The 27,148-nt window shown below is 36.2% G+C and overlaps 1 protein-coding gene across 1 annotated transcript in view; it reads right to left on the bottom strand.

Moving 5' to 3' along the window:
- The window catches only part of LOC108716196, an 81,056-nt gene that overhangs the window by 8,500 nt on the left and 45,408 nt on the right, over positions 1-27,148 (bottom strand). The window contains exons 34-61 of the mRNA XM_041563248.1: positions 26,502-26,635; positions 26,262-26,426; positions 25,338-25,499; positions 25,122-25,249; positions 23,283-23,368; positions 20,376-20,558; positions 17,639-17,779; positions 16,847-16,966; positions 15,893-16,098; positions 15,690-15,768; positions 14,422-14,595; positions 14,191-14,292; positions 13,307-13,543; positions 12,334-12,471; positions 11,102-11,280; positions 10,846-11,005; positions 10,050-10,148; positions 9,086-9,205; positions 8,554-8,670; positions 8,050-8,166; positions 7,668-7,784; positions 7,164-7,280; positions 6,638-6,754; positions 4,975-5,148; positions 4,570-4,643; positions 3,410-3,474; positions 2,660-2,835; positions 1,630-1,789 (exon numbers count right to left, since the gene is read on the bottom strand). Coding sequence (XP_041419182.1) covers positions 1,630-1,789; positions 2,660-2,835; positions 3,410-3,474; positions 4,570-4,643; positions 4,975-5,148; positions 6,638-6,754; positions 7,164-7,280; positions 7,668-7,784; positions 8,050-8,166; positions 8,554-8,670; positions 9,086-9,205; positions 10,050-10,148; positions 10,846-11,005; positions 11,102-11,280; positions 12,334-12,471; positions 13,307-13,543; positions 14,191-14,292; positions 14,422-14,595; positions 15,690-15,768; positions 15,893-16,098; positions 16,847-16,966; positions 17,639-17,779; positions 20,376-20,558; positions 23,283-23,368; positions 25,122-25,249; positions 25,338-25,499; positions 26,262-26,426; positions 26,502-26,635 — 3,847 coding nt within the window. The remainder of the gene's footprint in view (positions 1-1,629; positions 1,790-2,659; positions 2,836-3,409; positions 3,475-4,569; positions 4,644-4,974; positions 5,149-6,637; positions 6,755-7,163; positions 7,281-7,667; positions 7,785-8,049; positions 8,167-8,553; positions 8,671-9,085; positions 9,206-10,049; positions 10,149-10,845; positions 11,006-11,101; positions 11,281-12,333; positions 12,472-13,306; positions 13,544-14,190; positions 14,293-14,421; positions 14,596-15,689; positions 15,769-15,892; positions 16,099-16,846; positions 16,967-17,638; positions 17,780-20,375; positions 20,559-23,282; positions 23,369-25,121; positions 25,250-25,337; positions 25,500-26,261; positions 26,427-26,501; positions 26,636-27,148) is intronic.

The following is a 27,148-nucleotide window of genomic DNA, read 5'->3' on the forward strand; positions in this document are numbered from 1 at the left end:
AAGAACTAATTTTTACCAAGAGAACTTTTTCCAGGCTGGCAAACTACCATTATAAAGTAGCCACTTTTAAATGTCATTATCTACATCACCCCCTCCAAGCTAATTTTCCATATACGTAATTTCTGCATGGAGAAAATTCTCTAGGGAACTTTCTCTAGAATTTTCCACACTGCAAATTTATGGGGAAAATATACTTATAATTTTCACAGAGAATTTATACCAGGAGAAAATTCACCACATTTGAAAAAATGTACTTACAATTTTTTGTATTTTATTATTTTTAGTAAATTTGAGATGTTTTGTGAAAATACAACTGGGAAATAAAGGTGAACTTTGATGAAGTTAGTATTTCTCCAGGATCAGGCTGACGAAATACCATTATAAAGGTAGAGCAGACACTTTTGAATCTCATTATGAGCATCACCTTTTCTATGCTAATTTTCCACACTTATCATTTCTTCATGGCAAAAATGCTCTAGAGAATTTGTTTTTTTTTCCCTAGGAATTGTCAGATAGACTCAAATGTTTTAGACGTATTTGTATTTTTTTCAGATCTTTCAGCATTATTTTCAGTTCGCACTTTTATATTTGGATCTTTTAATAAATTTCATGAAATTTGTGGTTTCAAAGACCTCTAAAACCATTACAATGAGACTGTTGATAGTCCTCCAACTTATTCATCCTCAATAATATACACACAGACGTCCTTATAGACTCTGGCACAGATTCCCATGATGCACAGTCACACATATACATGTAAACACAAACACTCAGATGCATACAGTTTAAAGCTCATTTACACGTGCAAACTACTTTTCTTACTTGATCATAATCTGTAAAACCAATTGCTTCCATCCTTTACGGGGAGCAAGCAAACCCATTGAAAATGCCCTGTTCTATCTATTCATTAGTAAATAAGGGTGAAATATAATAAAAGTATGAACACAACATTTAGCGGCTCCTTGAGACGGTAGTCCATTTTATAGTTTGCACCATTGCTCGTTATATATGTAATAAAACTTCTTACTGGAAAGTTTATTTGCATAAAGAATAACACTGTCACAATGCATCCCTATTAATGACTGGGTAACTAAGATGTCACATGGAAAATATAACTTCCCCTCTTCTCGTTGTGCAGTATGCTGCTCTGTGATTGTTTGTAGCAATGTGCGAATAAATTTGCCAGACATGAATTCGCAGGGAATTTCCATGTTTCACCGCAAGCAAATTAATTCATGAAACTGTGTTGACAAATCAACAGCGAAGAACCTGGCACATCAAAAAGAAATTGATGCGTGTGAAAATTGGCGTGCGCATAAAAATTAACGTGCTTCAAATTTATTTCATCGCCCATTGAATTCAATGCGTTTCGCAAATTTTGCGGTAAATTTGTGAATTTTTCCGTAGAAGTGGAACTGTACAGATTCGCCCATCACTACTTGTTTGTACATGTTTTTGAAAGATCTTTCTACAACATGTTACTAATCTGTGTCCCTGCAAAAGTCCTGAATGGAAACAACTTTCTAGCAGCCATGAAGATGTGGAGCCTTCTTTTCTGTCTGCACTGATCATAATTGTTTGTATATATTTTTCATAGGATGATATTAATGACAGTGAGTAACCCCTTACCTGCAAATGGTTTGATTAGGCAGCAGTGTACACACTCCATCATTCTGGCAATAACCAACACACTTTGACACACAGCCAAAGCTGTCATCCAATTTGTAGGAATTAGAACTGTATCCAGGAACATTACAGCTTGCATATTTCATCAATTGGTCTGCAGTCACTGAAAATAGAGGTATCAATTATTTAGCAATTCTTAAACAGTTTCCTTTTTGAAAAAACAGTACTATGGCCTCTTTCACTGGCAAAACCAAAATGTAGTACAGGCACGGGACCTGTTATCCAGAATGCTTGGGAACTGGGGCTTTCCGGATAACGGATCTTTCCGTAATTTGGATCTTCATATCTTAAGTCTACTAGAAAATTATGAATGCATTGAAGAGAAAAAGCAAATTGGTTTTAAAAATTTGGATTATTTGGATAAAATGGAGTCTATGGGAGATGACCTTTACATAATTCAGAAATTTCTGGATAAGAGGGTTTTGGACAATGGATCCCATACCTGTATAGGTATGGGACCTGTTATTCTGAATTCTTGGGAACTGGCTGTTTTTACAGATAATGGATCTTTCCATAATTTAGATCTCTGTGCCTTATGTCTACTAAAAATCATTTGAACATTAAACACAATAAACCCAATAGGATTGTTAGGCCCCCAACTATGATTAATTATATCTTAGCTGGGATTAAGTACAAGGTGCTGTTTTATTATTACAGAGATAAAGGAAATCATTTTTAAAAGTCGGAATTATTTGCTAAAAATGGAGTCTATGGGAGATGACCTTCCATGTAATTTGGAGCTTTCTGGATAACAGGTTTACAGATAACATATTCCATACCTGTACAGATTAACATTGTTAATTTTGCTGTTTGCTAGACGGGCCAAGATATTTATAGAAGAAATTTAAGATACACTATATAGCCAAAGTTATCTTAAATAATGTGTCATTGGGTGGAATTCTCAAAACATTGATTAGAAATATATGGGCTTTAGAGTGGAACATCTAAAATTGATGAGAAAAAAATTACTTACAACTGGCTCCATTTTGGACATCCTGATATATGTATCCTGCACCTGCCCGGCTTGTCCCTTTATTAATACCAAGTGTTTTCTTCACATTATTTATTAAGTCGTTATTCAGTTGATTAATTATTGTTGTGTTTGCAGCGTAGTTAAACTCAGCTGTGAGACTTGCCAGAGAATTGTTTCTGTAAAGGGAAAAGTAGAGTATATATATATATATATATAAAAAGTGATATAAAGTGATTTTAAAATCAGCCAAATACTAGTTAACGTGTATAAGTAGCTAATAAAACACTCATTGTAAAATATGTGCAGTTGTAGCAAATCACTGGCACATCTCAACATCTATCACAACAATAAGAGAGAACAATAAGCAAGTACAAATGCCCATTAAGGTAAAAGGCAAATCCAAGTCAATAGTCAATAGTATGACTTGGATGACTTTTGGACAGACATAATATCAAAGGCTATTGTGATACTAAGCTCTATAGTTAGTATAGGTATGGGTATATAGAATTTTAATTAAAAGTAGAGAGGGGTGTGTGTATGGATACTGGATTTTCATTTGGAGGGGTTGAACTTGATGGACTTTGTCTTTTTTCAACCCAATTTAACTATGTAACTATGTAAGCATTGCTGCTTCCGTTTTTTATATAAGTCAACTGCAAAGAAAAGTGTAAGGTTTTCATTCGCACTTTGTTTCCTGCCAGTTCCTACAGAAACTATAACAACAGAGAAGGCAGCAATGATGGTACTTACGTGGCATTGAAATTAGACAAGCGGCTGAACTGTGAAAAAGAGCTTTTGTTTATCAAAAGGCCAACCTAAAAGAAAAAATATATACATATCAATGTTAAAGGGGTGTGTCACCTTAAATTAGATCGTTGGTATGATGTAGATATCATTATTCTAAGACAACTTGTAGTTTGTTTTTTTTTAAAGCTTATTTACATGTTTGTTCTGCAGATCGGGCATGCAATTTTAACCTAATCATTTAACAGCAACCAGGCAGCAGTTGGGAATTGAAGATGAATAGAAAGGGATGGGAAAAGGAAAATATATTCTACAAATAAAGATAACAATCAAAATAAACTCTTAAGCTGGCCATATCCGTACCAATAACAATGTACAAAACAAAGTTTTATGCGACTGTTGGTAAGTGTGGCCCCCTGATCCTGACCAATATGTACTACGGTATGTACTATAGATATTGGTCTGTTTGGAAATCAGGCAGGTTTGAAAATGTCATCTGCCATTGCACCATGTTATCATGGTGCATCATCGTATAAAGAATTTTCCCTGTTCCAATAGCTCTTGCTCTTTGCATTGGAACACTCTACTGTGCATTCACCTACTGAACATACACATGCCCAGACCTGAATGGAAAATTGACAGAAAAAGATGAGGATCTTCTATAGAAGTACATTAGGTCGGTGCAGTTTTTAGGATATCAGGTAAGCAACTATAATTACTAAAGGGGGCTTAATATTTTGGCACCCCCAGAGTTTTGTGTTTGTGGCAAACACAGCTTTCTCTTTTAAAGGGTTAGTCAGCCTTTAAATATGGTGTGGTGTAGAAAGTGGGATTCTAAGGTACCAAAAACGTGTCTTCATTTTTTTATTTTGTGCAACTTTGGAAGTTTTTGTTTTGCATTTAGGCTTGTTGTTTTACCTGCTATCTGGCCCCTTAATTTTCCTAGCAACCAGGACGCAGTTTGAAAGAATGGAAGATTAATAGAGTTGCCAAGCATTACAAGTACAAATTGTACAGTAGAACAAAAGAAAAACAGCCTGGTAAATGGATACATTCAAAAGCTGTTACTTGCCCCTATGGGCTTCTGTACTAAACTTCAGACTATGCACAAAGTATTTAAACATGCACACAAACTCCTGAAAGCAAAAAAAAAATATTGTACATACCTCATTAAAAGCTATGGACTCATTGGTGGATCCACCAGGGTTAAATAATATATAAATGGTTCTCTTTGGCACACCTGCATGCAAAACATATGTTTGGTATAAATATGAATTCTTACAGATATGAATTATATTTTGCTGTTAAATAATGCTGTATACAGTACCAGCTTTAGAATATTGCAACATACTTTAATTTACCTGTGTCGCATGCAGACTTGAAGATTCCAGGAGGCCAGACAATGAGCACTTATCTAATGATGAAATCATTGCTGCTTTTTAATTAAAACGTAAGTGCAGTTCTAACATTATGATTATGTTGCCTTTTTTCTATTATGCTATCAGCTGGTACTGCTGGGGAGGACAATGGTCAACTGTATAAAGAGATTTAGACAGATGTTTTGCACTTACTTGAGCTTAACTGTGCAGTAAAAGTGTTTCTAGTGTTTTGACATCTGTCTCCACTGAATGATGGATTGCATGTGCATGTCTGGGCACAGCTACTTCCTACCCATGTGCAGTTTCCAAAATTGTAGCAGTAATCTGATGCGCAAGAACCACATGAGCTACACTGCGTGCCATTTCCTAAAAGAATCAACAAACACAGGGATTTTTACTCTGCAAATGTCTAAAATTGTATTCATAAAGTAACAAAAATAAGAAACAAAAAATAAAGTAAAAATCTGTGACAAATATGCCAAAATCCCTAAATGTCTCACTACATTTTAACCTCCTTAAGGCAAATTCTTCAGGGAGTCCTTGTAGCTAGAAACCCTTCGGCTGAAGGTTTGATCATATCATTGACTTCTGGGAGAAGAGTGGTGGTCTAAACACTGTTGCCTGACTTGACTTCCCATTCAGCAGAATGCTAATCTATGTAATACGTGATATGCTATGTAAAACAGGGACTGGCAATGTCAAGCAGAGACCCCCACTCAGGTCCGAACTGCGAATTAAAATGGTCCTTGGAATTTCAGGTACACAGAGGCCCAATCAGCCTACACTGAGGCCCAAACAGCCCCCAACAGCCCACTAAATACTGACTTTCTATGGCACCTTATAGCAGCCCCTCTGGCATTTGCCAGAACCCACAGATTGCCAGTCCGGGCCTGCCCCCACAATAGCCAATGCATTTGTCTTCTCAATGAATGGGAAGTAGCATTTTTCCCTGAAAAACAGCAAACCTTCTAGTGTGCCATTGACATTAGGAAATGCACTTCTGTCATATGGTTGGTAAACAGGTTAATCAATAGAAAAGCATCTCCTCCTTAGTTTTTGTTGAGGCAAGTACCTGCAAATTGTACATGATTCACAGGAAACTATTATAAGATACAAAAAATTGTCCCTAGTCTTGTAAAGCATGGCACCCTAAAAGGACACAATATTTACTGGTCTACTGTATATGTATAACTCGGTTCCATTTTGTGCAATCATTGCAAACGCATTAACATAGATCCTAGATAGGATTGAACCTCTCATGTAGCAAGACTTTTGTTAACGGCATTTAGCTATTTCTGTGCATATTATCCTAAGCTACTTTATTTCTTTGTTCTCCCATGCTAGTCATTCCTAGGCAAAGTATTGCATGTCGAATTGCAGGTAAATGTCTTGGTTCCATAACATAAAACCTGGACACTCCACTGGGCCTTTGTTATGCATGAGAATTCCTCTTTCATATACCCACTGTTTAACGCTGCCTGCAGTCCACCCAGCATCATTAATGTTCTTCCTACCAACCCAGGGATGCAAGATGAGAATCTTGCCTGAGACGGCAGAGCCCCGCAGGTTACCAGGGGCAGGAAAAAGTAATTCCTTGTATCTTGGAAGAGCTGGAATTACATTGTTTAATCAGAATTTTGGCTCTTTTAGCGCCAGGTGCAAGTACAGTAGAACAGTTGCTAAGTAGTCTTTTATACCCACCACATATTTTTGAACAACACATAGATCTGAATTTTGTGGCATCAGCATCTAACACTGTAGAGTTTATGATGCCTGGCAGGCAAGAGGTTTAAGCACAACTTACAGTGTAAGTCATGTTGGTTTATAGTCAGAATATGTCTTTCATATCACTCACCTGTAAATCCACTATTACAGGTACATGTGTAACTTCCTAGGGTGTTGGCACACACGGCATTAGTATCACAGGGAGAAGTATTACACTCGTTGATATCAGTACAGGAGGTTCCATTGCCTAATTCCAATCATACATGACAATAAAATATTGAGAATTTGGTCAGGCATTAAAAATAAATTTGAGTTGATAACACATCATGACATACATTTTCTTTAGAATTTACTATCAAAATTAATTTAGAAACCTGATACTTGGGCTAATGGCAAATACTGGTAGAAAAACAGCCATGGAGAAGACCGCAATCCAACTTGAATTAGATATTTATTTCAGTTCAAGTTTTCATTCTTTTGTCTGAAACCCAACAGTGCGTACGGACAGGTGGAGGCAATTCTTGTCAGTAGTTGTTTGGAGTGCATTGGGTTTTTATGCATATATGCCATTAGCCTGACGAACCAGTCACCTAATCAGAACACAGCTATGCCAGCTTGTTAGTTTGTAGTGAAAATATATCGTTCCCATCACTTACCTGTAAATCCAGTCTTACATTTACACGTGTAACTTCCTTGGGTGTTGTTGCACACAGCATTAGTATCACACAGAGGAGTGTTGCACTCGTTAATATCGGTACAGGAGATTCCATTGCCTAATTGCAAGCATACATGAAAATGACTTGAGGAAAATTGGATCTGGCATTGAAAATATATTTGACCTAAAATTGTCATTAGTGATGAGCGAAATTTTTCGCCATGTTTTGCTGTGAAAATAATGCCTATAGACTCCAATGCATTTCGGCAAATTTTAGCCGTTTTGCCAATTTGTGGCGAAGCGAAACACATACATTACATTAGTGATGGGCGAATTTATTCGCCAGCTGCGAATTTGCCGCGAATTCAGAAATGAGACGCCGGCGCCGTTTCGCCCATCACTACATCACATACATTTCTCTAGAATTTAACATTTACATAATTATAATACCACATAACATGTATATAGCCATGCTAAATTGTCAGTTTGTAGGCATACCACTTACCTGTAAATCCATTCTTACAGGTACAAGTGTAACTTCCTTGACTGTTGTTGCATACAGCATTAGTATCACATGGAGAAGTATTACACTCATTGATATCAGTACAGGATGTTCCATTGCCTAAATATAATCATACATGGCAATAGATTAGACATTGAAAATACAGGTATTGGACCTGTTATCCAGAATGTTCGGGATGTGGGGTATTCTAGATAACTGATAGTTCCGTAATTTGGATCTTCATATCTTAGTTTACTAGAAAATCATGTGAGCATTAAATAAACCTGCTTTATTATTATAGAGGAAAAGGAAATCATTTTTAAAAAGTTGGATTATTTGCCAGCTTGTTAGTTTGTAGTGAAAATATATCTTTCCCATCACTTACCTGTAAATCCAGTCTTACATTTACACGTATAACTTCCTTGGGTGTTGTTGCACACAGCATTAGTATCACACAGAGGAGTGTTACACTCGTTAATATCCGTACAGGAGATTCCATTGCCTAATTGCAAGCATACATGAAAATGACTTGAGGAAAATTGGATCTGGCATTGAAAATATATTTGACCTAAAATTGTCATTAGTGATGAGCGAAATTTTTCGCCATGTTTTGCTGTGAAAATAATGCCTATAGACTCCAATGCATTTCGACAAATTTTAGCCGTTTTGCCAATTTGTGGCGAAGCGAAACACATACATTACATTAGTGATGGGCGAATTTATTCGCCAGCTGCGAATTTGCGGCGAATTCAAAAATGAGACGCCGGCGCCGTTTCGCCCATCACTACATCACATACATTTCTCTAGAATTTAACATCTACATAATTATAATACCACATAACATGTATATAACCATGCTAAATTGTCAGTTTGTAGGCATACCACTTACCTGTAAATCCATTCTTACAGGTACAAGTGTAACTTCCTTGACTGTTGTTGCATACAGCATTAGTATCACATGGAGAAGTATTACACTCATTGATATCAGTACAGGATGTTCCATTGCCTAAATATAATCATACATGGCAATAGATTAGACATTGAAAATACAGGTATTGGACCTGTTATCCAGAATGTTCGGGATGTGGGGTATTCTAGATAACTGATAGTTCCGTAATTTGGATCTTCATATCTTAGTTTACTAGAAAATCATGTGAGCATTAAATAAACCTGCTTTATTATTATAGAGGAAAAGGAAATCATTTTTAAAAAGTTGGATTATTTGGATAAAATTGAGCCTTTCATAATTCGGAGCTTTCTGGATAAAGGGTTTCCGGATAGCGGTTCCCATACCTGAGCTGATGACATGTCATGACATCCATTTTTTCTAGAATTTACGATCTACATTAATTTAAAATCCTGATATACAGCCATGCATGTTTGTTAGTATGTATTCAGGATTTATCTTTCATATGACTTACCTGTAAATCCACTCTTGCATGTGCATATGTAACTGCCTGGGATGTTGGTGCACACACCATTAGTATCACATGGAGAAGAAGTACTACACTCGTTGATATCGGCACAGGAGGTTCCATTGCCTAATTCCAATCATACGTACAAGCATAAATGATTTACAATAATGTGTTGGGAATTGCATCAGGCATAGATAATATAATTGAGCAAGTAACATGTTCTGAGATACATTTTATTTTATTTTATTTATCTCTCTGATAAACAGGATTGGAGGCAACAGAAATTTAAGTTGCTTATTTGACCTGCCATACTGGTAAAAATGTTTTCTTTAAAGTTTAAGGCATGGCTTTTATTGTGGTGCATTTGCCATCAGCGGCGTTCAGTCACTTTTATCTGTTTTCTAAACAAAGTCCTACCTTTACCATTGTGTTTCATGGAGCCTTGGATAATTTATATGTATGAACTGCCACAAAAGCTCTTTTAGTCTAATGTTTCATGACATGTGACATTAGCCTTGGAAAACATGCCTGGCAAATTCATTCGCTCATCACTAGTGGTCTGCGCTGGGTTTAGGCCGATTACAAAAAAAAAATCAGGGTTTTCGGGAGATAACCCGAAAAAATGTATCGCTCGTAAAGTAAAATCTTAATTTATTGATAAATAAGATAAAATTGTGGATGGGAGTTTGTTCAAGCTTGGTTTAATAAAAATATGAGATCAATTAGAGTTTTAGTAAATAACCCCCTAAGTGAATGTTTCAAGTTTAAGTTATTTTAGGGCACTTTTATTTTCTTACATTTCCTGGCCCTTAAAAATGAATAGTTTTGGACCTGATTGCACCCAATCAGCCCAATTGACCCTGGTTTGTTGTTTATACAGTGTTACAGTCAATCAATGATTAAACTACAATACAATCCATTCTAGTGGAGATCCTGAGATTAGTAGGCTATGGTGCTATAGACGACTTACCAGAAAAGCCTGCATTGCAGGTGCAGTTATAGCTCTGTGGTGTATTTGTACATATTGCATTAACAGAGCAGGTGCCACTTTGCAAGCATTCATTTATATCTAATAAAGTAGATAAAATACAAGTCAGCAAAAATATAGTTTGAAATTCCAATTTTGAACAATGCACAATTTTACAGGGGGACTGATTAATAGTTGTACCTAGGGTCAGAGTTATCAAGGGTCGAATTTAGAGTTCATGGGAGTTTGTAAAACTCCCATAAACTCCCATGAACTCGAAAATTCAAATAAAAAATGACCAATTGTAATTTATCAAAAAATTTTAATTTTTCAAACTCGGGTGAATGGGATCGACCCGCAAACTAAAACAGCAATTTGGCAGGTTTAAGGGGGCGAATAGTTGAATTCAAATTCTTAAAGGGCCAGTTCATGATACAATTTGAAAATCTAATTTGATTTTTTTTAAAAACTCAAATCAAATTTTAACTATTCCCTAGTTGAATTCCTCAAAGAACTTCAAAAATTCAAATTTCAAAATTCAAATTCAAATTTTCACTTCAACCCTTGATAAATCTGCCCCTAGTAGAACTGGTGAATCACAAGGAGTCTTGGTTCATGTGCTGGTTGGCTGAAAATATATATACACCTACTTTGGGGAGACACTCACCCAATATGGACAATGCCACAATATATGCACAAGCTAAAGAACAATAGAGCTCAGCATCAAAAAATGTGTACCCATATTTGCACCAACTTATGTGCATGGCCACCTTTCTTAATGCCCCTTTTACTTATTTACCATTGCAGTGCAATCCATCTCCAGTGAGTCCAGCAGGACACGACCCACAGCCAGTAATGTTGTTACATGACACTCCAGGGTAACAACCCTGAACACAGAGGTTGGGTGGAGTTGTGCAGAAAGACCCAGTGTAATTGTTGGTGCAACTGCAGCTTGCTGTCTATTTACAAAACAAACAATAAAAAAAACAAAATTAATCTTCATGTATGTTATTATGTTTGTTTTTTGGGTTTTTTTACCAAGTCATCCTACTTACAGAGAGAGACGTGGCATTAACTATAGTTGTCTGGGTGTAGTTGCATTCACTGGCCACACGGCAACTACAGACAACAAACTTAAGCTTCAAAGCAGAGGAGTAGTTTTTTGAATCGGTAGCTGTAAGCTGTAAGCTGAAGCCTTGGATGCTTGTTGGAGTCCAGCTCAGAAGCCCATTAGCTATATGGAAATAAATATGACAATAAGAACAGGCTTAAAGGGGTTGTTCACCTTTAAATTAACTTTTAGAATGATGTAGAGCGTGATATTCTGAGTAAATTTGCAATCGTTTTCATTTTTGTATTTGTGGTTTTTGAGTTATTTAGCTTTTTATTCAGCAGCTCTCCAGTTTGCAATTTCAGCAATCTGGTTGCTAGGGTCCAAATTACCCTAGCAAACATGCATTGATTTGAATAAGAGACTGGAATATGAATAGGAGAGGGTCTGAAAAGAAAGATGAGTAATAAAAAGTAGCACTAACAATAAGGGCAGATTTATCAAGGGTCGAAGTGGATTCAAGTGAAACTTTTTGAACTTCGAAGTAAATTTTTGGGTACTTCAACCATCGAATAGGCTACTACGACTTCAACTTCGTTTCGTAGTAAAATCGTTCGAATATTCAACCATTCAATAATCAAACTACTGTCTCTTTAAAAAAACGTTGTCAATAGTTCGTCAAATTAAACCTGCCGAAGTGCTATGTTAGCCTATGGGGACCATGAATGCATTTTTCAAGTGCAAGTTTTTTGTAGTCAAAGTAAAATCGTTCGATCGATCGCTGAAATCGCTCGATCGAACGATTTTACTTCGACCTACTTTACTTCGATATTCTAAGTCAAAGTATATCCATTCGATGGTCGAATTTCAAAGTATATTTCACTTCGAAATTCGACCTTTGATAAATATGCCCCTAAATGTGTAGACTTACAGAGCATTTGTTTTTAAGATGGGGTCAGTGACCCCCATTTGAAAGCTGGAAAGAGTCAGAAGAAGGAGGCACATAACTCAAAACCGACAACATGAAAAAAAAAGGAAGACGAATTGAAAGGTTGCCTAGAATTAGCCATTCTATAACATACTAAAAGTTAACTGAAACACCCCTTTAACTAAATTACACATTTACATTTTTCTAACTGATCACAACGTTCAGTACAATTGATATGTGAAAATCATTAATTCTTAAATACAGTAACTTCTATAATTATCTGTTGTATATTTGTATCAGACACTTACAGCTTATGGTTACATCCGTATATGGGACATCTGCAGCAAAAGTGACTCCTGTGCCATTGGAAGTGTATTGTACAGTCACCGTTTGTTTCATGAATGCCTGGATGGTATCACTGCCATTAATAAAAGGTGGTTCGGCATCTGAAATACAAAGGGTATGAAAGTGGCAGAATAAAGGCAAAGCTTGTGACATTCTAAATGTTCATGGGGTCACCAAGGCTTAGCCACAACCAAGCTTTATCTCTACATTTAGGCATTAGAGCCAGTTGCAGTCACAAAATAATGGATGGCGTTGTTTTCAGTATTGATTCCATTTATTAACAGCGCTTGCATTAAAAGATACTCCTTTTACTTCCTTATACTTGCACTTTACATCAGCACCTTCATTCTGCCACCAGTTCTAAATGATGCAGTCATGCGCCTATTGATGAAGCTGAAAGCTACCTCTACTTTCAAGCTGCCGGTAATTCTATAGTTCCCACTAGATCCAGCCTTGATACATGCAGGGGACTTATAACAAACAAATGTCTTTTTGATGCAATTTTTAGCACAAGCCCAATAGTGTGCATTTTGATACACTGCCAGGCCACAATGATGCTGGAATTGTTGCAAAAACCTATGCATTATGGGTAAAAACCATGGAAAATAGCATCCAACATGTGCACACTGCCTTTCCATTCGTAAATGACCCCTATCGTCTTGGAGCAATTTTGATGGACAATGATAGTGTATTTGATCTTGTCTTTCAAAGAAAATGGTTCAGAAATTGAAGGCATATTGCTAAGAGGGGATAGTGAGAAGTAACTTTATTATTTTAGAAACAGTAAAGAATATTTTACTAAATAATTTAGAAAATGAATCTACTTGTTTGTCCTTTAAACCATCACCTGGTTGCTAAACAGTAAGGTGAAAATGTTGTATTCAGAGATTCATAAGATTCAGTGTTGCTTATAGATTGCACAGCAAAAGCACTTACTTAAGATAGTTTTGGTGTCCTGGTATTGAACAGAGGCTTTCTGAGTTAATAAAGCTAATTTAGTATTGTTAGTAGTCAGCCCATCATAGACACATTCTGTATTGCCATTGCACAGGCTCAACAGTTCAGTGTATCTGCTCATATTCTGCTTTTGCAAGTCACTCAAGAAGGTGGGTTTGAATGCAGTTCTTTGCAGTGCCCTCGATTGGGAGAATAGGTTCACTCCACTGGCTGTCCCTGTTCAGAAGAGAAAAAAAGAAATAATATATGTAGGCGTAAGAAGTTATAATTAAAGACTGAGTAATGAATAAAGAGTATATGATTTGATGTGGCACATAAATAAAACATTAAACAAAGTTAAAAATAACACTTAAAGAAACACTCTCATCCTGTAATACTATTTTAACATCTTCATTTAGTTTTTGGTGGAGTTTTATTTAACTCAATATAAAATTAAATATATCACTACTTATCTTACTTACTTATCTTACTCCCATCACTCTGTGGCACATGCAGCATTTGAAATACTGCAACTTTGTAGCTAGGGGTTGCAGCAGGAAACCCTTCAAAGATGGATGTTGAAACTGATAAAACAACCCTTGGGAGGATATAGTCATCTGCTGATATGTACAATGACCTGCTGGAGGCTTCTTGAATCATTTCTCTATTCCAACACAAACCTGTCTATAATAGTCTCAGAATTTTAGCTAATGATCTGATCTGACTCTACAATGAACACCTTCCGTGACATATTTTTTGAGCACAAGTACACAAATGATGAGCATTACTTTATGATAATTAAATATATATATAATTATATAATAGAACACATTGTTGCTCTTCAAAGTTTTCTCCCATATCAGTCCATATGATATTAAACCTACATGTCAATCCAAAGTTGTAGATCTCTTCTTCAGAGCTGTTTGTGCTGATAATGGTTCCATTCGGCATTTGCAAATCATCAGTTGTATTTGAGTTCCAGACTCCTGTAAAGGAGAGATGTCAAAAAGTGCTGGTTTAAAGATATAACCAATCAAAACCAAATATTCATTCAGGATTTAGAAATACAAATGGGGAAATGCTTTAATCTTGTATCTCGTAAATTAGTTACCCACCCAATAAGCCTTGGGTTTTCCCACTGAATTGCAATGGAAGACTGGTTATGGCATTCATGATTCCAGAGTAGGCTGAAACTGACACAGAAATCAGACCTCCGAACGTTGCTGTAATAGAATCATTCTTCACCAACAAAGCATTTGTGTAGGAATCATTCATCCATGTTTCCATATCTACAATTTAAATAGGAAAACGTTAAGAGGCATTTTCTAAAACTGAATTCTCAAAAGAGGACTCTGCCAGATGCAAAATTTAAATTATACTAGTTTGCTTTAAGGTAAAGATCAATGCAAGGTCATTGTACAAAACAAGTTGAGATGCACAAGCCCCCATAATCTCTGTAGATATAATCAGATTGTAATGGTGAGGCCAGTACCAACCAGTGCTGCCTTCCTAAGACATCAAAGGGGGTATGTAATTGAAAATTACGAGCAATGTTTAAAATTGTGTTTTAGCGAATGTTTAACGCTGCTCGCAATGTAAAATCATTCACTGTCGAACATTACATAACTCATTATCGCTTAGCAAAGGTTAGCGTTAACACCTGCCCTGGAGTTTCGTTGAATCTTTTGTTGCAAAATATGCTTTGAGGCCCATTTATCAAAGGTCGAATTTTGAATTCATGTGACTTTTTTTTTTTTAACTCTAATAAACTCGAAATTCGATTGGGAGGTTATTTAATAAAAAAATCGAATATCTAAAACTCGAATGAATATTACTGATCCGAAACTCGAATAAAATTAGAATCGAATTAGACTAAACTCGAATAGAGTTTTTTCTCCAAAAAAAGCTTGAATGTCAGGAAGGCTATTAACATCTTGTAAGCCAGGGGTCACTGGACCTTTCCCATTGACAGTAAGTGGAGTGACAAAATGTCTAACATAATTGCCAGAACAAGTCATTTCAAAGAGGGCTGTTTAGCCAAACGCCTGTTATTATCAATATAAAACTGCTAATATCTCAGAAACAATTACTTCTAGGAAATTACTGTAAATTGCAATTCCCTTTAAGAACCAATATAAATATGTTTCATTTATTCGATTTTTGAGTTTAGATTCCCTTTAACTACTCACATTTTCCCCAGCACTTAAAAGGTATTTAATGTTTTGCCTATTTAAAGATAATATAATTCAAAGCAACTTTCCAATAAAAATTTTTTTAATGCAATTAAGTGGCAGCCCTTCTAGTTGGATTTTCTAGATGTGTCCCTTGAGTTCTTAAGTAATCTTATTACCCTGATTTCATTACGTCATTGTAGACCACTTACCATCAGAAAAGCTGAATGAGACAACCTGATTGTTCACGTAAGTTGTGATGTTACCATCCGTTTGAAGGTACCACTCAGCCTGCACAACAGTCAGAGAATATCAGTTATTATTTCAGATGAATCTATTATGTTTAATGCATTAGTATCATTATTAGTTGTATTAAAATATTGGTACAATGCTTTCATAAAGTGTCACCACTTACTGTAACAGTGGTATTGACTGATGTATATTGTACAGCAAATGCTTTAAAGTTAGTGGCCTTGGCACTGCCAGTCTGCTCTGTCCGTCCCTGAAGAATAAGAGAGGTGCTGGAGTCTGTAGCATTTAGCAGGATGAAGTCTCCCAGTCCATTGAAGGTGTAGCTGAATCCATCCAGAGTTGATATGTGTGGATCTCCAAACATCCAAGCTATTGAATTAGGGGAAAACTGTTACTTAAAGCATTTGTTCACCTTTACTTAAATTTTAGTATGACATTGAGAGGGATATCCTGAGACAATTTGAAAATGTTTTTCATCTTGTATTTTTTGTGGTTTTTGAGATATTTAGCTTTTTATTCAGCAGCCCTCCAGTTTGCAATTTCAGCAATCTGGTGGCTACTGTTCAGATTAATGTTCAACAACTATGCATTGATTTGAATTAAAGCCTGGAATATGAATAGGAGAGGCCCTGAATAGAAAAATGAGTAATAAAACAATACATTTGTAGCCTTACAGAGCATTTGTTTTTTTATAAGGGGTCAGTGACCCCCCCATTTGAAAGCTGGAAAGAGCAGAAAAAGAAGGCGGCAAAACGAAAACTAAAAAAAAGAAACAATGAAGGCCAGAAAGCCAGAACGTTGCTCAGAATTAGCCATTTTATAACATACTAAATGAAAACTGAAAGGCGAACCACCCCTTTAATATTAGTTAAAGGGACAGCTGTCTAGGTTTTCACAAATGCAAATACAAAGGTCACTTTTAACCATTTAGATGAGATTTTTTGGGGTGGTTAAGATCAAGGTTCTGAGATAAACTGGAAACATAATATCAACAACAATCCTAGAGATGCTGTTTTGAAGGATGAAGAAACAACAACACACACCCCTACTGAAAATATACACACTGTATGCAGTGGTCAGTGCAATGTTAATAAAAGGAATTGAAAATGCAACTCACCAGGGACTAGAGGCCTATAAGTCCTGCAACTGATAAGTGGTCTCTTCTGCATATACATTAAACAGAACTGTGGATCATCCAACTGATTGCAGCAAGTGTCATAAGCTCCGAGCTCCTGGTCTATAAAGACATTCATGGTTAGGTTTACATATATGTTGTGTTAAGTGACCAAAAATGTTTCTGTATTTTAACAGTGAATTGTAAAGTACCCACCATCAATATTTACAGTATATAGGGGAAGTAAAGTGTTAACATGTACCCTACCCACTACGTTTTGCCCATATACTAAGTCTGGGCAAATTTTCTCCAGCTCAGTAAGATATCGCAAGATTCACGCTTCTACCTTTACATTTACCTACCTTTACATTCACCTACCTGTACATTTACTGCTTTTTATTTATCAGTATTGGTAACTGCACTGGGGGAAATGTGCTCAGTGTTATTAATGAATATTACATTCTGAAGTGCTGGAGAAACTGCAGGGAATAGATATAGTAGCTATAGTGTGCTGATTAAAGTAATCCAATCCCTTTTATAGGGAGAACCAGAGAATTATTGCATAGTAGGTGGTGAGTGAAATGATTTTGTCATTTAATAAAGATAAGAGTTGATTGTGGATATTTAAGCAGGTATGAGATCCGTTATCTTGAAAGCTGTTATCCAGAAAGTTCTGAATTACGGAAAGGCTGTCTCCCATAGACTCCATTTTATTCAAATAAGTTTTTAAAAATGATTTCCTTTACCAGCATGTGTTGTCTACGTCTAAACGGTACTACAAAGTGTATGCCTTACCTGTCCCCGATGATTTGAAAATCCAGTTCCTTTCCTGGAAGCCTTCTATAAATTGATTTTTTCTGTAATATAAACACCTTATACCAGCATAAGACCAACTAGGGAAGGAAGTACGGAGCATTGTGATGCTACCAGACTGACCTGTAAAAAAACAGAAACTCAATTACTTCATTCAGTATACCCCTATACAAAGATACATTCATTTATAAAGTAAAAATGTGTTTACTTGCATTGCTGATACATTGTTTGCATATTGGGCATATTCTTATGAACCTTTCTCTTCAGAAAGTAACTGCTATATTTATATAAGGAGCCACTTCTTGCACATTGCCACACCCTTTATCGATTCATTTGAATGATGTGCAGGTGTAACAGAGGAAGTCAATCATTCTCATCATTTATTAAAATAGGTTTTTACCTGTCAGTTGCTATACACTTAGCATGGTTCTCTTTGAAATAACTGTGATGCACTCCAATTTGGTCCATCTATTATTTTCTCCAGTGGGAGAGCAGCTTATCCAACACCGACAGCAAGGGCAGATCCTGTCTTCCTACACACCTCTCTGTCTACCAGCCAGGTTTGGGTAGGTGTCTCATTCAATGCAGGTGGTCACTTTATTTTTTCATGCTAGAGCTCTGTTTGTCATTTAGGGGGTTATTTATCAAAGGTTGAGTTTGTGAGGTTTTTTCCACCTCGAAAAAAAACTCGATTGAATTTAACTGGGGGAAAAACCTTGAATACCTTGAATTAATCGAGTTTTCAAGCACAAACCAAACCAACGTAAAAAACCTGTAAATCATGAAGGCAAAAATCATCTTCAAATGGTATTTTCGGATTCGGTGTGTTTGCAGCTTTGGGGCATAATAAATCTTGAAAAAGTTTTTAGTGAAACTACCCTCGAAAAACTCAAATTTTTTCAATAATACACAGCTTGACCTTTAATAAATAATGTTAATGTTGTGAATTGCTGTGCTTTTTTCATACTGTATCTTATTTAAAGCTGTGGGTCACTGCCTTTTTATGCGGTGGTGGCCTGTGACTTTTAATGCTGGAAGTCACTGTGCCTTTTAGACTGGAACTACACGGTGCGTGTTCTTCAGATCTGCCACGATGAGAGCAAGTGCAGGCGTCACGTTGGATGCGCCGAATATAATGTAAGTAATAGAACTATTGCACCTACAAACTGATTGCATCCAACACGACACGACTGTGGGACAAAGACGCAACGTGCGGTGTTTACATCCAACAGTCGCGTCGTGTTGGATGCCAGCACTTTGTAGGTATGATAGTTCTATTACTTATATTATATATGGCGCATCCGATGTGACGCCTGGGCTTCCTCATCGCGTCGGATCTGAAGATCGTGCACCGTGTAGTTCCAGCTTAAATATCAGTTTCTAGAAGTCTCTAAATTACTAGGCCATTTACTGTTCTAGGTCACTGTGCCTTATGAAGGTAAAGTATACCCTGCAGGTTTCTATAAAATATTTCACATATAACAACCCATAGTTAAAACACTTTTTCATGAATTTTAGGAATAAGGTGTTTACACTGAAATTAAGTTAGCAATATGATATGGTGGACATCTTTTAAAGATAATTCTCCACTTTAAAGTACACAAGGAATTCTGTAGCCCTAGCCATTCAAAACATCCAGCATCCACAGACAGCCAAGGGCTCATAGTTGCAAATATAACCCCCTTGCACTTGCACCAACCCTTACGCATTGCAAGAGTGATCTGTGTCCTTGGACCTTTTGTATTTGTGCTACCATATCTGGTGCAAGGTGGGAGACAGTCTGTAGCACAAGGTAGCCCTTAAAGGGGTTGATTACCTTTGAGATAACTTTTAGTATGAGAGTGATATTCTGAGACAATTTGCAATTTGTTTTCATTATTTGTGGTTTTTGAGTTATTTAGCTTTTTATTTAGCAGCTCTTCAATTTGGGGGTGGTTTACCTTTAAATTAACGTTTACTAAATTATAGATTGGCTAATTCTAAACACCTTTTCAAATAATCTTTACTATTTATTTTTTATAGTTTTTTAAATATTTGCAGGTTTCTTCTGACTCTTTCCAGCTTTCAAATGGGGGTCACTGAAAAAAACATCTAAAAAACAAATGCTCTGTAAGGCTACAAATATACAGTATTGTTATTGCTACTTTTTATTACTCCTCTTTCTGTTCAGGCCTCTCCTATTCATATTCTAGTCTCTTATTCAAATCACTGCATGGTCGCTAGGGTAATTTGGATCCTAGCAACCAGATGGATGAAACTGCAAACCGGAGAGCTGCTGAATAAAAAGCTAAATAACTCAAAAACCACAAATAATAAAAAATTAAAACCAATTGCAAATTTTCTCAGAATATCACTCTATACATCATAATAACAGTTCATTTAAAGGTGAACAACCCCTTTAACACCTGTCTTAAGTAGATGGCTATATCCAGCTGCACTGTGCGCCATAAAGACCCTCTTCTAGGAATGTGGAATGGTGCTCCAATAATGGGGAGGGGGGCATATGGTTGAAGGTGCTCAGAAGAAGTAGGTTATAAATTAGCTTGGGGGAGTTGTTGTCTGGAAACTAAATTAAATATCATACAGTGTGGGGCTTGTTACTAGTGATATATAGGTTTTATTGTGACTACCCTTAATACTTCAGACAGTTTGACTATTAGTGATGCAATTATTAACTTCAACTTACTGTGGAAAAGAAGTTTAAAGAACAGTTTCCTACCTGCTTTCGTTTGTCTGAATCTAAAATCAGAGAGTCCCTGTTGGTATAAACAGGGACAGGATAGTAAGCCAGAATTCCACTGTGAGGGATCAGGTTGAGAGGTGACCCATTTTAAGCACATCATGCGATTGTTATCCACAGATTTATCGTTTAGGGGATATATCCAGAGTCCTCGAACGTCATCTAAAAGGAATACAGAACACTTATTCAAAGAACAATGTCTATGCACATAAAATGCACAAAAATTAAAGAAGATGGAAATATTGGCCTTTCAGTAGTAGCTGGTTCTGTATAGACGTCTATATATTATGAGCCACTCTGATAGGAAAAAATAAAACCCTGCAAAGATTGCTCGAATAGAAGCCAAAGCTAACAAATCATTATCTGCTGTTTTACATCAGTCCTGGGGTCTATTATCCAGAATGATTGGAACCTGGGTTTTTTTGGGTTAGGGCTCTTATTTGGATCTCCATACCTTAAAGGGGACCTATCACCTTAAGAAATAATTCCAAATCATATGTTATGATGTTACTTAAGCAAAATAAACTTAACTTACTCTATAAAATCATTTGCATATTTCAGTCTAGGAATTCACAATCACAGCAAGGATACGGGCACCATTTTGTGGACACTGTCGTTGAGGAAAGCTTTGCAACATGACAAAATCTTGTTTATGTGCCAAAATGGGGAACCTAATACCCGTGCCCATGTGCTGGCTACACAATTAGAAGGTGAGGAGGGAGGGGGAATGTGAGGAGTCACATCTAGGAAATGCTAAATGGAAAGTGAAAATAATTACCTGCCCCGCCTCTATGCCTAAAGCATAGGGGAGGGGCAAGCAATATATAAATATATAAAAAATATTTGGGTTTTATGTTTCATTTGAAAAGGACTTTTGTTGTCTGGGTGCAGGTCCCCTTTAAGTCTAATAAAAAAAATAATAACATTATATAAACCTAATAGGAATGTTTCACCACCAAGATGGATTAATACAATTGTGGTTGGGATCAAGTACAAAGTACTGTTTTAAAAAAATAAATAATATTTAAAAATCTGAATAATTTTATTAAAATTTACTTTATCTTTTAGCGTTCTAGAATATGCTGTACAGTTTTGGTCTCCATCACTCAAACAGGACATTATTGTATTAGAGAGGGTACAGAGAAGGGCGACTAAGCTGGTAAAAGGTATGGAAAATCTTAGCTATGAGGAAAGACTGGCCAAATTGGGGATGTTCACGCTGGAGAAGAGGAGCTTAAGGGGTGATATGATGACTATGTATAAATATATAAGGGGATCATATAATAATCTCTCTAATGCTTTATTTACCAGTAAGTCTTTCCAGCTGACACAAGGTCACCCATTCCGATTAGAAGAAAAGAGGTTCCGCCTAAATATTCGGAAGGGGTTTTTTACAGTGAGAGCTGTGAAGATGTGGAATTCTCTCCCTGAATCAGTTGTACAGGCTGATACATTAGATAGCTTTAAGAAGGGAACACCGGGTTATGGGAAATAGCTCATAGTCCAAGTTGATCCAGGGACTAGTCCGATTGCCATTTTGGAGTCAGGAAGGAATTTTCCCCCCTCTAACGCAAATTGAAGAGGCTTCAGATGGGTTTTTTGCCTTCCTCTGGATCAACTGGCAGATAGGTAGTTAATAAAAAAAAAAAAAAAGGTTGAACTCGATGGACATGTGTCTTTTTTCAACCTTACTTACTATGTTACTATGTTACTACTATGTACTATGTTCTCTTGATCCTAGATTTCTCACAGTAATAGTAATATTTAAGTTGGAAAGGCTGCTATACCTTAATGCTTCCTTGTGAATTGTTCAGAGTACAGAGGATAAGCTATTCTGTTATACCACAATTTTATGACATTATCAAGCTATATGAACATTTATGATATTAGCTCTACTAGTGCTAATGTTATACACATTGAGTTGCTGGGTAATCGATTTATCGCTAATTAATTTGGTTCAATAATTATTTTTCACAGTTTTTTAAGTCTCTGGTTCGACTAATGCACTTCCACTTTAAAATTTAAATTAATTTATCGTTCAACACCTATGCACTTTAGGCAGTGGATTAATTGTAAAGGAATGAAATAATGGCAGAATTGATTTGATGTAGTCTGCCTTTCATAATAAGTTAATGAATTAGCACAGAAGTAGCACTTTTAACCTAACAATTATAATCTAGTAACTCATATAGTTACTAGATTATAATTGTTATTCACTATTTATATTTTTAAAGAGCACGCATCATATAATTAATTACAATTATCCAGCAAGTGGATGAATTTTGAATTTGATTTTTAGAAGTGAACCATTGAATTATAAGTCAGAAGAGGGGTTCTTTCTTTTCTTTTTTTTATAAATTTTAAATTATAATTTTATAAATTATAAATTGCACTGATTGAATCAGACCTCTCTATCGACTGAAGCGATAAAATTAGTATCAAGAGTATCTTCTCTTTCGATTAATGTTATACACATGGCAATTCATTGTTGGCCCAGATCCAGTCATTCCCACACTGACATTATTCCATGCCTTCTGAACTGCTCTACAATGTTAGCATTGCTAATGTGATTATAACACCACATGAAGGCTAATTTAGGTGATGGGGAAGGCTGTAGAAACAATTACATTTTAGTCTGATCTAAGGTATTTTATCATGTTGAAGTGGATATCAAAATACCCTCTACCTAGAACAACAGTTGCAGTGAGTAGTGAGTACTTTGAATACTGTCACATCCTTTTTACCACTCTCCAATAACTGTGAGGTAAACGAAAGGCATAATACTTTTACTCTGAACAGTCTAATATATGCATTAGATAAATACAAACAGAAAGAAAGGAAGAAAGTGATTATAGGCAGTGACTGTAGTAATTCTCTAGACTGTACCTGCAGTCTGTCCTTGAAACTTGTATGGTCGATACTTCTCAGAAACTGGGCGACTCATCAGGTCATCATTTTTGAAGAAATTTCCACTAAATAGAGGGAGGAATGACAAATGTTTTATGTCTATTTAAAATCTGCCTAACTACTAGTTGATCCAGAGGAAGGCAAAAATATGGGGGGATTTCTCCCTGACTGCAAGATGGCAACCAGACCAGTCCCTGGATCAATTTGGTCCTAAGAGCTATTTTTGATAAAACAGTTTTTTCTAATTTGCAAATAAGCCATTCAACCCCTTATTAAAGCTATCTCAATTACTTTTACTGTTAACAAATATTTAATTTCCTGTTGGAAGGACTACTGGTAAATAAAGCTTTAGAGTATTTGTTACATGGTCCCCTATATATTTATACATAGCTACAATATTGCCCCTTAAGAGACTCTTCTCCAGTGTAAACAACACCAACTTGGCCATTCTTTCCTCATATCTGAGACTTTCCATACCCTTTACCAGATTAGTTGCCCTTCTCTGGATCCTCTCTAATTCAATAATTCCCAATTTGAACCTTACTAGGGCTTTGTACAGTTGAACAATGAGCCTCCGCCTGTAAATCTCTGCCTAGTTTAATACAGATCAAAGCCTTGTTTGCTCTTGCAGTGATTGTGTGGCATTGCTTGCTACAGTCAAGTTTATCTACCAGGACCCCAAGGTCCTTCTCCATTATGATTTTGCTTAACACAGTCAAATTCAGGGTATAAGTGCATTTCATATTTTTACATCCCAAGTGCACGATTTTACATTTATCAACATTGAATCTCATTTGCCACTTAGCTGCCCGGTTTGTCAAGATCCTGCTGCAAGGGTGCCCCATCCTGGGTGGAATTAATTGTGCTGCATATATTGTGTCATCTGCAAACACTGATACTTTTCTTACAACACCCTCCTCTAAATCATTAATGAACAAGGTAAATAAAAGTGGACCCAATAGAGAAAACCGCAGGGCCCACCTTACTCCAAGCAGAGAATGTACCATTAACCACCCTCTGTACCCGATCCTGTAGCCAGTTTCCTATCCATGTATAAACAACATTACTAAAATGTTTTAAATAAAGTTAGTTAGGCAAAAATGTAATGTATAAAGGCTGGAGTGACTGGATGGCTAACATAATAGCCAGAACACAACTTTTTCACTACTGCTTTTCAACTCTCTTGGTTTCCTCTTAGTGGTTACCAGATAGTAACCAATCAGTGACTTGAGGGGGGGGCACATGGGTCATAACTAGTGATGGGTGAAGTTGGGGTTTTTCACAGAAAAATTAGTGAATTTCCTGTTTTTGACGCCGACGGCCGTTTTTTGATCCGGCAAATTTTCTGTTTTCTTTTGAATCTGAGTTGAATGCTAAGGATCAATTGCAAAGTCACTGAACAGTTATGTCCCATGTGGCCCCCCTTAAATTCACTGACTAACTCAGAGTTAGAGAACTGACATCCACTCACTCCAGCCTTTATACATTACATTTTTGACTAACTATTATTAGTAACATTAATAATATTAATTATTAATTAATAAATAATATTAGAAAACATTTTTTATTTTGCACATCCTATCTATTTACCCAGTTTTTATTTTTACACTGAACTGTTCCTTTAATTTAATGCTCTTACATTTAATTCTTAAGGGAATACATTGAGAACAGTACTGATTTAATATCAATTTAATTGATAACAATTTCTGTTCTGTGTATTTAGTGTAAAATATACTGCCAAAATCAATACCCTTAAGTACTGAACTTAAGAATTTTAGGAAGGAAAGCAAAGAATGCATCTGAGTTTGCATAGGTTACCTGGAATATCCAATGACAAGGTTGGGTAAGTGAGAGTTTACATCCCAGTTCATTTCTCCATCTTTGTATAGCATTAGGACATATGATACATAACCATCAGTTGTGAGTACAGCTTGGTATGTATTTGTCTAAATTTAATAGAAAAGTGTATGAGTACTATTTCACATGAACCAGTCACATTCATTCTGCTGCTAAACTGGAACTGTTACAGCTCACCTGAGTATCATTTGTTTTTGCTGGGTAGGCAGGGGCTTTTTCCCATGTAATCTTCAAGGTCCATTCAGCAGCATATGTGCTGTTCACATACTTTCTCACCATGCTCTCCACATCTTGGAATACATTGATGCTATTAGTGCTAGCACTATTCTTTGTATATACCTTGTTTTGATATGATAAAACCATAAAACCAATTAGTAGAGATCTCATGTCAATCATAAGTAAATGGACTCTATTACTGCTAATCTGATTCTGTAGCTACAAATTTTCCTTTCTACCAGCCAGAAGCTGATTTACTATTCTCTATGCAAAACTTGCCATCTTTCATGGAATCATCAAGCACTTTTACAAATATTGGTCTGGGTTACACTTATGGGCATTGTATGTGGAATTTTCTTAAAATATGTTGATATCCAGGACTCATATTTATCATTCATACAGAAAATGAGTTGTCCATAATGATCACAGTACAGTGTAGTCTAATGGGCACCAAATTAAATCCAACAGTGCAATATGCATATAATTTATGCAGAATTCTATCCTATGCTCTGCTTCCTTGTACTAGCTGAGACTAAAACAATGTGCATTTGCATGTTCTTTGTGTTCTTCTGTGGAGGCACAAAGATTTGGGGGCCAGGGGCTTTGCAGGCAGAACATAGAATTTGCTTCTTCTTTTTTTTCTTTTTTGCACTTATACCATGCCCTATTAATAAAGGAGCCCTCTTACATCTGTCCTAACCAGCAGCATACGCCATAGGAATTGCTAAGGCAGGCTGATTGGCAATTTTTCTATTTTTCTTTCCAGTAGGATCTTTGCCCAATACTTTCCTAACGTATGGGAAAGTCCCATCCATTTTAGTATGTACATTTTAAAATTAAACAGCAATTTAGAAAAGAGTAATCAGCCATCCCATGGAATCTAACCTGATAATATGTTGTTCCAATATTTTTAGAAAAATCAGCATCATCCCAAAATACAGCGATCATGGATACTGGATAGTTGGAAGTAAATCCACCGGTTGGTGGGTTAGTGTAGACGAAGACATCATTTTGAGATGTCGGGAAAATGATCTGACCATTGTCTGTGTACTACAAGAAAAAAAAAATCAGCATTTAAGGTTGTTTGAGTAAGAAATAACAAGTATAGCTATATTACATACTTACATATATATAATCATGCAGGGTGCCCCCAAAGGGAAAGCCCATTTGTGGCTGAAACAGAGGGGAAGTAAAATCTGTGCTTCGGACAACAAACTGTGTGTCACCATATACTGCACTGTAGTTAAAGAGGGTGACAGCTGAAACACAAATAAGGAAATACTGTGAGAGAAAGATTCACCTTTTGGAAAAATTTAATAGACAATGTTAATGGGAAAAATAGGCATAGAGGAACAATGCTATCTCTGTGAGAACAATTTTTGCTTTGAATTTACAGGTACGGGGCCCCTTATCGAGAAACCTTTAAGATCTGAATAGAAGAGAAGACCATAGTCCATTCTTAAATACATTTTCATTTTCTCTGCATCATAAAAATCACTACCTTTGTACTTAAGCTGGTAAATAAGCTGCATGAATCCATAGTTAACTGTTGTATTTTAGTAAAGATACTGTATGGCTGCCAGTATGACAGTGACAGATGCATTGTGTGCTTTTTGAATCAATAAATTAATGTATTAAAATTAAAGTAAAGAGGTCATTTAAAAAGACTGGGAAGCAGTGCTAGAGTGCTCCCTTTTCAGCAAGAACTTATCCTGTATCTATGGTCAGGCTGCCAGTGGTATAACTAGATATTACTGGGCCCCACAGCAAAT

This window comes from Xenopus laevis, chromosome 5L (assembly GCF_017654675.1).
Source record: "Xenopus laevis strain J_2021 chromosome 5L, Xenopus_laevis_v10.1, whole genome shotgun sequence".
Lineage (NCBI taxonomy): Eukaryota > Metazoa > Chordata > Amphibia > Anura > Pipidae > Xenopus > Xenopus laevis.